General features: G+C 43.1%; 1 protein-coding gene across 6 annotated transcripts in view; it reads left to right on the forward strand.

Annotated features, from left to right (window-relative positions):
- Positions 1-14,610, forward strand: part of SSX2IP (SSX family member 2 interacting protein) — a 43,120-nt gene that overhangs the window by 11,411 nt on the left and 17,099 nt on the right. For 4 of the 6 annotated variants that reach the window (XM_056532538.1, XM_056532535.1, XM_056532533.1 and 1 more), the window contains exons 2-5: positions 3,907-4,009; positions 10,087-10,229; positions 11,049-11,258; positions 11,361-11,471. In XM_056532538.1, coding sequence (XP_056388513.1) covers positions 3,973-4,009; positions 10,087-10,229; positions 11,049-11,258; positions 11,361-11,471 — 501 coding nt within the window. In that variant the 5' untranslated portion in view covers positions 3,907-3,972. Of the gene's footprint in view, positions 1-2,467; positions 2,605-3,906; positions 4,010-10,086; positions 10,230-11,048; positions 11,259-11,360; positions 11,472-14,610 lie in introns of all 6 variants that reach the window. The other 2 variants (XM_056532534.1, XM_056532536.1) reach the window with 2 other exon arrangements.

The following is a 14,610-nucleotide window of genomic DNA, read 5'->3' on the forward strand; positions in this document are numbered from 1 at the left end:
CCGCTTGCAGACCACTTTGTTGCTGCACATTATTGGGCCATCACACATCTGAGATTAATATGACCCTTGTCCATTGCTGGTGAAGGAAAAGCTTTAGTATTTGACCTTTTAACACCAGGCGGGGTGAGCTGTATGGGCTGTTCCCCTGTATAAGCTTCTTATCTCCCAGTGCAGAGTAGTAAATGCTGGAGGAGATAGACTCCACACGCTCCCTGACATTGAGGCGCTTTGTCTTCTGCAGTAAGTGTGTTGTGTTGTAGAATATTTCTCTGGATATTTTGTATTTACTTTGTTTTTACAGTCGTGATACATTCTTATGTGTTACCTCCTTACATTAGACCAGTGTTTTCCAACCAGGGTGCCTCTAGCTGTTACAAAACTACAACTCCCAGCATGCCCGGACAGCCTTCGGCTGTCCGGGCATGTTGGGAATTGTAGCTTTGTAACAGCTGGAGGCACCCTGGTTGGAAAACATAGCAATAGGCCCCTTTCACAATACCGGTATCATCCTGTATAAAAAAAAAAAACCTCCGTTATTACTCCCGGCAAAAAGTCCTGAAAACGGCCGTTAAAAAAACCCATTCGTGTCAATGGGATTTTTTTGAACATCCTTTTGCATCAGGTATGTCCGTTTTTACTAATGTCAGTTATTTTTGCCGGCACAAAAGTGCATGCACTAATTTTTGGTCCGGCAAAAAAATTTAATAAAAAAAAAAATGTTGAAAAACCGGATGCTAAAATTTTACATTGTAGTCTATGGGAACTGGATGTTCAAAAAAAATCATCAGTTATTGTCAGTTTTTTTTTAACATCAGTTTTTTTTGTACTGAGCATGCTCAGTAAAGCTGTACAAAAAAGGGTTTAAAAGCCTGAAAAAGAAAAACCTTATGTAACTGGTAATAATGGATTTCATCAGGTTTTTTAAGAAAGTAAACAAAAACAAAACAAAAAATAACATTTGATGGTGATCAGTTATTGCATCCGTTTATTTTTTTATTTTTTATTTTTTTCATCAGTTATTGTAAAATAACGGCAGTAAAAAAAAAAAAAAAAAAAAAAAAGTTATGGCTATTTAGGATTGTAGAGTTGTATTTACACAATCTATCCACAATGGCGCAGACGTTTCTGACATCAGCATCAGTACGGTCACTATATAAACACCACCGAACAACTACACCGGCCAGTGTAATGTAAATATGTGATGCTTGGCATTTACTGATTATTTTCACATACATTTTTAATCAAACTATAGTAATTATTATTCAGTTGACACGGCGACCGGCACGCTCCCCGTATATCCCATAGAGATACATGGAGGGGGCGTGTCATGGGGGTCAAGTCCTGGGGAAAAAAAGTGTGGGAACTCACCCATGATTTCCACTCAACGGTTAGTACTGCAGGACTCCTGCTAATGGGAACAGTGTTCCTGCTCTGCAAAAAGTCTGTTTAGGCGCAGTTCAGCATATTTTGAGACTTTTATGCGTCTTTTTATATAGACAGTTTAACTTTTTTTTTTTTTTTTTTTTTTTTTTAACCAGTGAAACCTTTTTCTTTCTGACCATGCAGTGGTCGCGTATTTATCATTTGCGACTTTTGTCAAAAGTCGCTATTTTATGCGCAAAGGTACTTTTTTTTGGGGCGCAAAGCTACACCACCTACTAGTAGGCGTGAGAATCACTTCTACCTTCCGCAATTCAACCTTTAACCTCTTGTGGACGACAGCGTCCCACTCCCCTTCTATGACACGTGTTTAGGAGCTGAGTGCGGGTCATAGCTGGGTGGTCCTGGCCACTATCTGCCACCATGACCCATCTCTAATGCCAGACATCAACGATCACGGTGATGCCCGGCTTTAACCCCTTAGACACCGCAATCAAATTTGATTGTAGAGTCTAAAATGCAATTAAAAATGTCCCGGCAGCTCTGAAAGTAAGTAAAAACCCCTAACCTGCCAAATTCAGGACCCAGGAAAGTGTTTACTTCCCTCCCTCACAAGTGTCCAGAAAAAAAGTGTATGTGGTAGAGCTTTTCCCACAACAAAATTCATCATCCTGCTGCACCTTCTTGATAAATAAGATGCCCGCTAGTCAAACCCACCACCCAAATAAATGTGGAAAAATACCTCTACCGTAGACATTCTTTGATAAATCTGGGCCATGGTGTCCTTTATCAGTGCCATAGTTATAAGTATAGTAATACCCTATTGTCCCTGTGTTAACTTTTAATGGGGTGATGAGGGGAATGTATGTTTTGTTTTAAAGGGGTAATCCAGTTGGGTGCTGCGGGCAAGATCACGGGGGTCCCCAGCGGCAGGACCCCCGCAATCAGGCATCTTATCCCCTATCCTTTGGATAGGGGATAAGATGTCTAAGCGCCGGAGTACCCCTTTAATCCTTTACCAGGACAGTGAACATTTTATGATCCTTTGCTTGTTTTGTCCTAATATTTCTCTCCATTTATATTATAGTTTCTGGTGAATACTAGTTCAGGAATACAGAAAAGATGATCTGTCCCTATTCTTTGCATTTGTAGAATAGACTAGAAGTGTATTTAATGTGAGCAGGGCCATCTGGAGGGGATTACATGGATAAAACAGAGATGTCTGTAAGTAGATTGAAGGCTTAATGTTTCTTTACTCGCTGATTCTTACCAAGCAGTGGTTACTGTCCGGGTTAATGTGTACAGTAGGCGGCATTAACTATACTGGTTGTGATAAATCAGGTGGCACCAGATGGCATGTGTTGTTATACCCACATGAATGAGGGCGCAGAGTAGAAGAGACCTGGAAGTGACACAAGGGTTGGTTCATATCACTACAGTGGCCCGGATTTGCTAAGAGTGGAGTGTAAGTTTCTTTGTGGGTTTTATTTCCCTACAATTTTTTTTTCCACGGTTTTTAGGCTGTATTCACATCTCGTTTTTCCATTATGGGTGCAAGATCCGGCTGGGGGAGGGAACAAACCGGGCACTCCCGTACCCCAGCCGGACCAGCGCTAAAACTCCATTGACTTTAATGAGCCGACCGGAGTCAAACAGTGACTCCGGTCGGCTCATTTTTGACCGGTATCCAGTTTTGTGACCGGACTAAAACCGTAGTATACGGTGTTGTGTTTTTTGTTTTTTTTTATTAAACTTTTTTTTTTCTTTATACACTTTATTAGGAGAGATCATTAGATTCCTCATACAGATCAATGCAGTTCTATTGAACTCCATTGATCTGTGTTCATTTGATTGAGCCTGCTCAAGGCAGGCTCAATCAAATGCAGATCCAAGGGGGCAGCCATGAATGCAGAGGTAAGCTGCGGCTACCCCACAATTGCTCTGCAGGCGGGGCGATCCTCCCCACTAGACCACCAGGGATGTTTCTAGATCAGGGGTATCCAAATGAAATTCAAAGCTGTCCTGTAAAGGAAAATTTCCTTAGGCAAAGGTATGAAAAATCATAATGACTAACCTGCTGTATAGTATTGTAGTATTGTGTTATAGCCTGTGGGTAGTGAAGGCCCCATCATGATTTTATACATGTTAAGGATTTGGCAATAGTACTTGACCAAGACGATGACAAAGTAGAAAAGTGAAGATATTGGTTTTAAAAGAGGGTTTAAGAAAAAATGCAGAAAAGTTTGGAACATCTGGTACTTTCATTAGAGGTGGATTTGATGTAGACTTTTTAGTGCGGATTCTATTCAGAAATCTGTGTCAAAATCTTGTGAACTTGGTAAAGGTGCGTAACATAAACAAGACACTGGTTCCTATGTGTTGTGTGTATCCTGGAACATGTGAACACTGTCCTGTCCCTCTACTACTGAGCGTCTTTATACCAGCAGTATTCTGATGTACGACCATTGTCTGCTTTGTGTTGGGCTCCCAGGTTTGTTGATTTCATCTTCTATTTTTTTATTATAGGGAATGTCTACATAGAGGATTTCTCCCTCTGCTGGATATCGCTGATCTGCATGTTGTAGGCTGGCTATGGGTGACTGGAGGACGGGAAACATGCCGGAATCAGGTAATTCTACATTCTTGTCGGAGTCACATTAAATGTGCGTGAATGTTGCTATAAGTTATTGCAGGCCGTCTGGATTTTGCTGTACTGCAGATTTCACCCCTGATACGTTGAAGTCTGCTGTGAAAATCAATGATGTCTGCAACTGAATGAACATGCTGTGGGGATGGGGATTTGTATGGAGATGTTGCCAGGAAATATGGAACGGCAGTGGTTCTGCAACACAGGGGTACATTTTATACATAACTGTACCACATGGGATGTGGCTGAGATAAAAATTAAACTTTCCCTTGTGTCCTGCTGGTCCATTCTAGTGGTACCCTATCCTGGCTTAGCAGCACCTTCTGCTTCCCTATCGACACAAAAAAATAGCCATTTGCTGCCTAAGGTGGGTCTCTGAAGGTATTTGTGATGGAGGCTCCGACACAAATGTGAATATAGGCTACTCTTCCTCAGTTTGGGCCATTAATATAAGATTAAGGGTGGATCCAACTACTGGCAACCCTCCTGATCAGCAGTTTACAGAAGCTATCACCACAGCCTCCTTAAAGGGGTACTCCTGTGGAAAACACTTTTTTTTAATCAATTTTAAATAAACTGGTGCCAGAAAGTTAAACTGATTTGTAAATTACTTCTATTAAAAATCTTAATCCTTCCAGTACTTTTTAGGGGCTGTATACTACAGAGGAAATGTTTTTTCTTTTTGGATTTCTCTTCTGTTACAACCACAGTGCTCTCTGCTGACCTCTGCTGTCCATTTTAGGAACTGTTCAGAGCATCATACGTTTGCTATGAGGATTTTATCCTTCTCTGGACACTTCCTAAAATGGACAGCAGAGGTCAGCAGAGAGCACTGTGGCCGTGACAGAAGAGAAATCCAAAAAGAAAATAATTTCCTCTGTAGTATACAGCAGCTAATAAGTACTGGAAGGAATAAGATTTTTTTTTTTTTAATAGAAGTAATTTACAAATCTGTTAAACTTTCTGGCCACAGTTGATAAAAAAAAAAAAAAAAATTCCAGGGGTTATCCAGGAATAGAAAGTTTCTTTCAAGAACAGCACCACGTATGTCCCCAGGTTGTGTGTGTTATTACAACTTGGCTCTATTCACTACAATGGAATGGAGATGCAGAACCATACCTAACCTGGAGACACAGGGAGCGTTATTTGAAAGGAATTCTGTTTTTTCTATTCCTGGATAACCCCTTTTAATGTTTTCCTCTTCTCATCCATGCATTGCTTTACTACTGTTAGCATTGTCCCGTTCACTCAAGTGGAACAACATTGCAGTACCATGCACTGCCGCTACCAATAGTACAATGATGCAAAAATGAACACAAGTAAACATCAAAGACTCTGTGGCACTCACCCGAGCAGCTGATTGACTGGGATACTAGAATCTAATATTGATGGCTTATCCTGAGGATAGCGCATACATTTTTAAAGGGGTACTTCCGTGGAAAACAGTTTTTTTTTATTTTTTTTTATTTTTTTTATTTTTTTTTTTTTTTTTAAATCCACTGGTGCCAGAAAGTTTAAACAGATTTGTAAATCACTTCTATTAAAAAATCTTAATCCTTCCAGTACTTTTTAGGAGCTGTATACTAAAGAGAAATTCATTTCCTCTGATGTCATGACCACAGTGCTCTCTGCTGACCTCTGCAAACATATGCTGCTCTGGACAGTTCCTAAAATGGACAGCAGAGTTAGAAGTGATTTACAAATCTGTTTAACTTTCTGGCACCAGTTGATTTAAATAAAATAAAAAATTCACGGGAGTACCCCTTTTTAAAGCCCAGATAACCCCCCTTTTTAAAGCCAAAATTCTAACTCAGGCTTATAGCGTACCTGTAATGCAGTGTTTTGCAAACAGTGTGCCTCATACTGTTGCAAAACTATAACTTCCAGCATGCCCGGACAGCCTTTTGGCTGTCCGGGCATGCTGGGAGTTGTAGTTTTGCAACAGCTGGAGACACTGTTTAGGAAAACACTTCTCTACAGCTGGAGACACTGTCTGGGGAAAAAACTGCTCTACTGCCACGGTCAGTTTTCTGGGACTGTGCACAATAGTAATTATAATTTATTTATTTATTTATTTTTTTTAAACAAAATTTGGCGCCTAAATCCTTGAGTAGGATGCAGTTTTTCCCCGTTGTCCACTGTATATTTCTATGCAATATGAAACCGCTTCCCGCTCTGTCTCTACAGCACCCATCTTCAGTGCAAGACCCAGTGCCATAGATTTACATTACACCTGGTCTTGCGTTAGAGATTGGTCATGCACAGTGCTGCACAATAGTCATTCGTCTAAAAAGCACTAGCGATAGCAAGGAAGTATCCGATATATGCTTGGAAACTAACGGGCTCCTCTACCAGGACATACGTGTATATCCTTGGAAGGGAAGGGGTTAAGCAGGATACATTTTAGTAAATTGTCTTAAATGAATTCCAACATGCAAACTCATGCCTACTTGTGTTCTCCAATGGCCACACAATGCTGTCAGGATTAATGGCCTCTAGTAAACAAGGGGGGGGAGTAATATTGGCCGCATAAAACCATCATCTAGCATAATGACCCATTCACAAGAATATCAAAATGTGAACACTAATCTGATGTAAGTTTGGAAGAGTTCAGAGATGTCTTTTCTCCGTTCAGCTTTCTGCTTCTGGTCTTGTGAATCCCACGTTATACAGTTCTGTCCTGGAGTAAAATTTTCTCAGAATGTCAAATACCCAAGTAATAGGATTTGGCTGTATGTGGTGAAAGGCTATGTTTTACATGATGGAATTTCCGTGCAGAATTCTGCTCAGAGATTCCGCAGCAGCTGGGTCTGATTGATTTCAATGGGATTCTGCTGCGCTGTTTACACAGCAGAATTTCTGCACTGGAAATATCTGGCGCGGAAATTCAAATTCCGGTGTCCGCAGAAAGAATACAAATGTCCATTTTTTTTTACTGCGGACTCCGCACGGAAAAATGCATTGCTGTCTAGGAGAAGGCACATTTCCGAGAGGTCCTTGCACCGTTATTACTTCTGCTGGAGCACTGCGGTCAGGGGCAATGTCGGAGATAAGATTTTCTGTGCGGACAATTATTTATTTTTATGTTGTGCCAGGTAAATTTCTTGCCCTTGTACAGCACTACGGAATCTGTGTGCTATACGAATAAAGAATTCTTATTATTAATTTAGTAAATCTGGTTATAAGGACATTTTCTGCTCTGCTTCAGGTGGTTTTTGAGCTCATTCTACATTGTGGTTACTAAGTCTTTTGTAATAAGGCCCAACAGGCTGCTGATCTTCTTCTCCTGGCAGCTTTTGGAGGAATTCCTTTGTGGTTAATCACTTTTCTCAGTTGGCTGCATTGGGGGACACAGAGACCGCGGGTATATGCTGCTGACTCCTGGTAGATTATATACCCGCCTACAGACTGAGCTAATCAGTTTTAGCTTAGTGTCCGTAGGAGGCAGACACAGGTCTGGCGTTCTCCAGACCTGGTCTTTTACTTTCTTATTTTTTTATGTAGATTTTTTCCTCCCTTTTATTTCTCTTAGGTGGAGATTCAGGAGCAGGGCACCATCTGTTCCCCCATATGCCAAGAAGGGTCACAGACATAGAGTTATGCACTGTCAACCCCTTCTCGCCAGCGCCTGGGGTTGCACCTTGGGTCCAGGTCCCCCTACCTTCCCTGCTCGTCTCGCTGTCTCAGCCCGGCATGATTCAGGTGTTTAATAGCTGGCCGAAGACTTCAGTAGGTAAGTTTTTTTTATTTATTTATTTTCTGGGACAGGGTGAGTATATTTTTTCCCCCTTTCCCTAATCTCCTATCAGTGCGGTGCATGTGCTGCAGGAGTCTTTTCTTGGTGCCTCCCTCCTCTCCTCCATTGAGGGCCATGCTGCATCTGGCTCTGCCCCTTCTCCTTAGGCTTAGCCCTTCTCTCTCTCATCTTCATTTTTGCTTGCACCTATGTCTGGACCCCCCCCCCCCCCACCAGACAGGTCACTGCAGCCCTGCTCACTTATTACTCTTGTGTGGGCTGCAAAACTAAAAATGCCTGGTGGTTCACCCCCCCCCTCCAGACTTTGAGGGGACTAAGAAGGTTCAGGCGCAGTTTCCCTTTGCCCAGTACCTGATTGCAAAATGGAGGTCACCGCCGGCTGTTGAAATTGACTACTCTACCACTGGCGGATGCGGCATCCTTTAGGCTAGGTTCACACTGTGGAATTTCTGGGCCTAATTTCTGCCGGAGATCGAGTTGGCAGCACTAGGACCGCGTGGACTACATTGCCGTCCCCATAGATGGCAATGCATTTCTGAGCAGATCTCCCAAAAGATCCACCCAGAAATGCATTGCAGTCTATGGGAGCAGCAATGCAGTGTGCTCGGTCCTAGCGCCACCTGCTCATTCTCCGGCAGAAATTCTGCCCAGAAATTCTGCAGTGTGAACCTAGCCTTAAGGACCCGGTGGACAAGAAGATTGAGAACCTGGCCAAGTTCACCTTTTGAAGCGGCAGGTTCATCCTTGTTTCCTGCTTTCGCTTCTGCTTGGGTGTTCAAAGCCCTTTCTGTCTGGGCTTCCCAGCTCCGCCAGCGCATTTTGTCCGGAGCCCCTTCGGAAGATTTGGCAGATCTTGCTCTTTAACTCTACAATGCTGAAGACTACTTGTACTCTGCTTCTTTGCAGTCTGCCCGTTGTACGGCTTTTGCCACAGGTAACCTGGTGGCGATTTGTTGCTCCATGTGGATCAAGGCCTGTGACGCCGATGCCACTTCCAAGAAATCTCTCACTGAGCTTCCTTTCTCTGTGACCCGACTCTTCAGGAAATGCCTTACTGATTCTTGCCATACAGATTCCCGCAGGAAATCAACCTCCTTTCAGCCCTTTCGGTCTCTTGGCTCAGGTAGCCAGACCAGTGCCCTCTCAGGATAGGAAGGCTACTTCCTTCAAGGCTCGCCCCTCCTGAAAGTCTGATACCCGTTCCGGCTGTTTTGCGGGCAAGTTGGGCAACCGTAAGCCTCCCTCCTCCTGAAGGGACGCCCCTACCCGTCAATTATTTTCCAGTGGGAGGTCATTTGTCCTTATTCCGGGACGTTTGGATTGCCCACGTGCAGGACTTTTGGGTCCGAGATGTCGTTTCCGACAGCTATCAGATAGAATTTGCTTCCTTTCCAAGGGACTGCTTTTTTCGATCCAACCCTCCTCACTCTCCTTTCTTAGCAGCGGCTTTTCGGGGCACACTTCGGACCCTTCTCGCTCAGAGAGTGATCGTCCAGTTCCTCCCAAGGAGCGTTTTCCGGGTTTCTATTCAAGCCTGTTCATCGTCCGCCCGATCCTGGATCTGAAGCTCCTCAACTGCCACCTTCTCCTGGGCCATTTCTGTGTGGAAGGGTCTTGTCCAAAGTCTTGGTGGCAGTGATCGTCATCCTGCGTGCCCGTTGTGTGTCAGTCATCCCCTACCTGGACGACCTCCTGTTCATGGCTCCAACCCGAGATCAGAATCTCCTTCTCACTCTTCAGACCCAGCCTTCCACCTGAGTTGCTTGGGTTCTCTTCCCACCTGGGGGACTGCTTTCGTACATCCCACAGTCTGTGTCCCCCAATGGAGCGGACCGAGAAAAGTAGATTTTTCTGCTTACCATAAAATCTTTCTCAAAGGATCCATTGGAGGACACAGCACCCACCCATTTGTTCTGGTGTCCTTGGTTCGGTTGCCTGTCCGAGGGTTGGTTCGGTTTATTTATTTTTTGTCTGTGCTTTCCTCGGACAGTTGCTGTTTTTTCTTTCCCTGTCGGTCCTCTCCTACTGCTTTTGGGGCTAAACTGATTAGCTCAGTCTGTATGTGGGGTATAATCTGCTGGGAGGGGCCGACTCTTTGTTGCCCAGTGTCAGCCTCCTAGTGGCAGCAGCAGCAGCATGTACCTGTGTCCCCCAATGGATCCTCAGAGAGATTTTACAGTAAGCTTAAAATTAGACTTTTAATGCACAGCGCTGAACATTTAGCCTTTTTATGCATGCTTGTACTGTGTGGTCTTTCCTATTCATTCTGCATTTTCTCCATGTACTTAAATTTTTTTTTCAGAAAGTAGAATTATTTCACGCTACAACTCTGAGCCCAGAATGACTTCACCAACCCTCCTACAGCCCCCGTTCAGCATAGCCAAAATCTCTGAAGAGTTTTGTAATGAAGACAATGTAGAGCAGTGTATATCGTACATTGACCAGGTGAGTACAGTGTTCTTTCATTGCAAAATAAAGTTCTCAGCTGCATCAGTGGGCCTGATAATGTCCCTGCAAGGGAAATCTACATTACATGATGTCAACTCAGATGTATGGCAGAGGCGCATATATATATATATATATATATATATATATATATATATATATATATATATATATATATATATATATATATATATATATATATATATCTATCTCTATATATCTATCTATATCTCTCAAATGCAGTGCCTTAATATAGAATATCAGCAGGATTTGTCCTGACAGGACAACCCTTTTTAACCTTAAAGGTGTATAGTCATCTCAACAAAGTTAAACTTGTAGGGCAAGTAAAGTTAAAGGGGAACTCTGGTACAGAACATCTTATCCCCTATACACAGGATAGGGGATAAGTGTCTGATCGCAGGGGTTCTGACCGATGGGACCCCACACGATCTTCTGCCGGCAACCTGGTGTTCTGAACATTGTCGTTCACATCATAGGCTCTTTTTTTGCTAGAAGTGGCCGTGGTTGACACGCCACCTCCATTTATCTCTATGGGAGAGCCAGAGATACAGCGCTCGAGTTTTTAGTTTTGCAACAGCTGGAGCCATCCTGGTTGGGAAACACAGCACTGGCTGTTATGTCTGATATATCTTTTATCTACATCCATATATCTCTCCACTGTACCCTTGGAGAGAGTGGTGTAAATCCTCTAAAATTGCATATATTTATGCAGAAATGACAGGTTTTTAAACAAACCTTGCCATTTCTGCGCAAAAAAAAATGGATTTCTCATGACAATTATGTTTTTTGTTCCTGTAGGAGCTTGTAACATTGGGTTTTCCGTCTTTGCAAACTGTGTCTAAAAATGGCGGCGGAAGAAGGCTTCATGTGGTGTCCATTATGAACTGCATCCATGAACTGCTCCAGCGACACACCCGAGACCTTAGAAGGCGCGAAGATGTAGAAATGCAGCTCCTTAAAGTAAACAGCGATATGGAGCATCTGCAGAACAGTCAAAGTAAACTTAGGGTGAGACCTGTGGATCACATTTCGATAAGTAATGCGTACGCTAATGTGAGTTCGTTGTTTACGTTCTTAACGCTTTGTATGTGTTTTCTTTTACAAACTCAGGATCAGCTGGATCTGACTAAACGAGAAAACGCTGCTCTCCTGGAGAGAGAGCGACAGCAGCAGTGCAAGAACCACAACCTCCTGCAGCTGCTGAAGAATGAAAAAGAAGAGGTTAGTTATGTGGAATAGGTCGTCGAGCATACGGCAGCCAGATCCAACGTGAGAATTTGCAAACAGGCTTCTGCCGTATCCCCTACGGACCCGTGCCATGCACCATTCATTTTTGTACTTTAAGTGCTTTTGTTGCCAGACTGAAAACCATGCTCTTGCTGTTTGAGTCCGGCAACAAAAACTGATTCGGTCCATGCTAGTCACTAGCTGACTCCATCCGGCTTACTGAAATGAATGGGGCACGGCACCGCTCTGACGGGGATACAACAGGAGATGGTTTTCAAATTCTCCTGCCAGGTCCACCTGCCGTATGACCCAAACTTAATGTGAATGCAGCCTATATAACAAAAAAAAATGGTCTGGATGCCCATGCAGGGATGCCAGGCTATGCCATTTCTATCTCCTATGCAAGGAAAAAAAACTATCTCTTACCAAGTAATATTCAGCTGTCTTGTCACTATAGGTGACCATAAAACGATATGGAGAGTCCAAACCATACATGAATGTGCTTTGGGACCTTTTCTATGGTAACAAATAGCGGTGCTAATGCATAACAAATAGGAAGATGTCGTCATGTGGTGTCTCAGTGGTTAACCCTCTTGTCGTGCATCTCTTAGATCAATAAAACCAGATGGATTGTGTACTGTGGAGAGGTTCACATAGATAATGAGGGAAATTAATCAAAACCTGTGCAGAACAAAAGCTGACCAGTTGCCCCTAGCAACCAATCAGATCGCTTCTTTCAAGTTTAAAAAGGCCCTTGAAAAAAAAATCTTATTAGTTGCTATGGGCAACTGGTAATTGGCTTTGATAAATCTCCCCTCTTGTGTTGTAGTAAATAGGTGCATTCTCTATAAAATATGGGACTATGTAGTGTTGTTGTTCTCCTGAAATGGAGAGGGAGAAATAGCTGTGCATCATGGAGGAGACTCAGCAGTAAGAGGCCAAAAAATCACCTTGTCGCCACTCAGGATGTATCTAACAAAACCATGCAGGTTTTTAATTGTCTTTAGAAACCGCAAGTACACTTTAACCTTAAATGCTCAGGAGAGGACTGGCTGGCTGACAGGATTGACACTAACCTGCATACAGCTACATGCAGTTACTTCTAATTTGTGTAGACTGCAGAAAAAGTTATAATTTCTTTAAAATTACAGAAGTGTGTGTATGTGTTTGTGTGTGTATATAATATATGTGTGTGTGTGTGTGTGTGTGTGTGTGTAAAAAAGAAATATATATATATATATATATATATATATAATATTATATATATATAATATTATATATATAATAATATATATATATATATATATATATATATATATATATATATATATATATATATATATATATATATAAATATATATATAAATATATATAAATATAAATATATAAATATAAATATATAAATATATATAAATATAAATATATAAAAAAATATAAATATATAAATAAATATAAAAAAATATAAAAAAATAAAATTAAATATAAAAAAATAAAATTAAATAAATAAATAAAAATATATAATCTATATCTATCTCGGTGTTTTTCTCCCAGGGTGCCTCCAGTTGTTTGGCAAAACTACAACTCCCATCATGCCCAGACAGTCAAAGGCTGTCCGGGCACCCTGGTAGAAAACCACTGAGCTAAGTAAAAAGGCACAGGGAGAAAAAAAAAATCTTCTGCTTCCCTACTCCCGGTCCCTGCAGATGCCGTTCGTCTGTGCGGTCCGGTGTCTCCTCTTTACCATACAACTAGTTGGACCTTTTCCTTTTTCAGCCAATCCCTGGCCGCAGTGGTGTCATGTGTCAAGCCAGTGATTGGCTGATGTGGAAAGGTCTTTTCTCTATCGGCTCCATTGGGGGACACAGACCGTGGGTGTATGCTGCTGTCTCTAGGAGGTGACACTATGGCAACAAAAACAGTTGGCTCCTCCCAGCAGGATATACCCGCCTTCAGGCTCTGAGCTAATCAGTTTAAGCTTAGTGTCTGAGGAGGTGGACATGGTCTGGTTTGCTCCAGACCAGGTCTTCTGTTTTTTTGTTTTCCTAGTTAGGGACGTGTTAGTTTTTTTTATTCCTTTTCTTTTCTTTCCTGTTTTCAGGTGGGGACTCAGGGACTGCGGTTCCCTGTTTCCCCATTGCAAGTAAGGGGGCACAGACATTGCGTATATGCGCTGTTAACCCCCCTCGCCAACGGTCAGCGCTTGGGTGGTACCTCATGGGTCTGCGTCCCCCTATTTACCTGCTCGCCTCGCTCGTGCATAGCAGCCAGGCGTGATGCAGGTAACTAAAGCTGACTGAAGACTCCTTTAGGTAAGTTCTTCTGACTGAGGTAAGTACTTTACCCCCTTTTTTTTCTCCATAGGTACGGACTCTCAACCACTGGAGACCCCCTGTTTTGGCCCACCTACACTTTATGGGCTAGCCTCTGCAAGGGCTGTACTTTGTTCTGGGGGAGCAGTGGCACCTGAGGGGGCATTTTTTATGGGGCTCTCAGCGCCGGTTTACTTTCGTTTTGTCGGCAGCGCCTTATATGCGGCTGATAGCCGCGGCGCTGCAGGGCGCTTCAGCGCCGTCTTACTTTCTCTTTCACAGTCAGTCTCTGCCGGTGCTTTGTCCGCCAGCTCTCTTCCCCTGGGCGCATAAACGGCCGTCAGGTGCGCTCGGGACAAGGAGTTAGACGGGGTCAGTTAGTGAGTGCCTTGCTTCAGGCACGCCCCTCTCTTCCTATTGGCTGGCCTGTTCACTCTCTTTCTAACTTCTCAGAGCGAGTTCTCCTCACTGCAGCTGACAGGGGACACAGACTAGGGTGAGAAAGTTCCTATCTCCTTTTTTCTTTCTACATTATGTCCGTATCCAGAGCTGTTCCTTCCTCTAAACAGAAACCTGGAACTTCAGTGACTTACTATCTCTGTAAGCACTGTAATATCAAGATGTCTGGCTCTGCTGAGCCCACTTGCCCTGCCTTTTCCACTGCTCCCCCAGACCCCCTGGTACCCCCTGATGTCCCTTCGGTCCCGGTGGGTTCAGCCGCTCCTCCAGCCTGGGTTTATTCCCTGTCCCAGTATATGGCTGACTTGACCAAAGTCTCCCGTTCGGTGGCAGAGGCCCGGGAAGTGGTGTCCGCCTTGAAGGGG

This window comes from Hyla sarda, chromosome 7 (genome assembly GCF_029499605.1).
Source record: "Hyla sarda isolate aHylSar1 chromosome 7, aHylSar1.hap1, whole genome shotgun sequence".
Classification (NCBI taxonomy): domain Eukaryota; kingdom Metazoa; phylum Chordata; class Amphibia; order Anura; family Hylidae; genus Hyla; species Hyla sarda.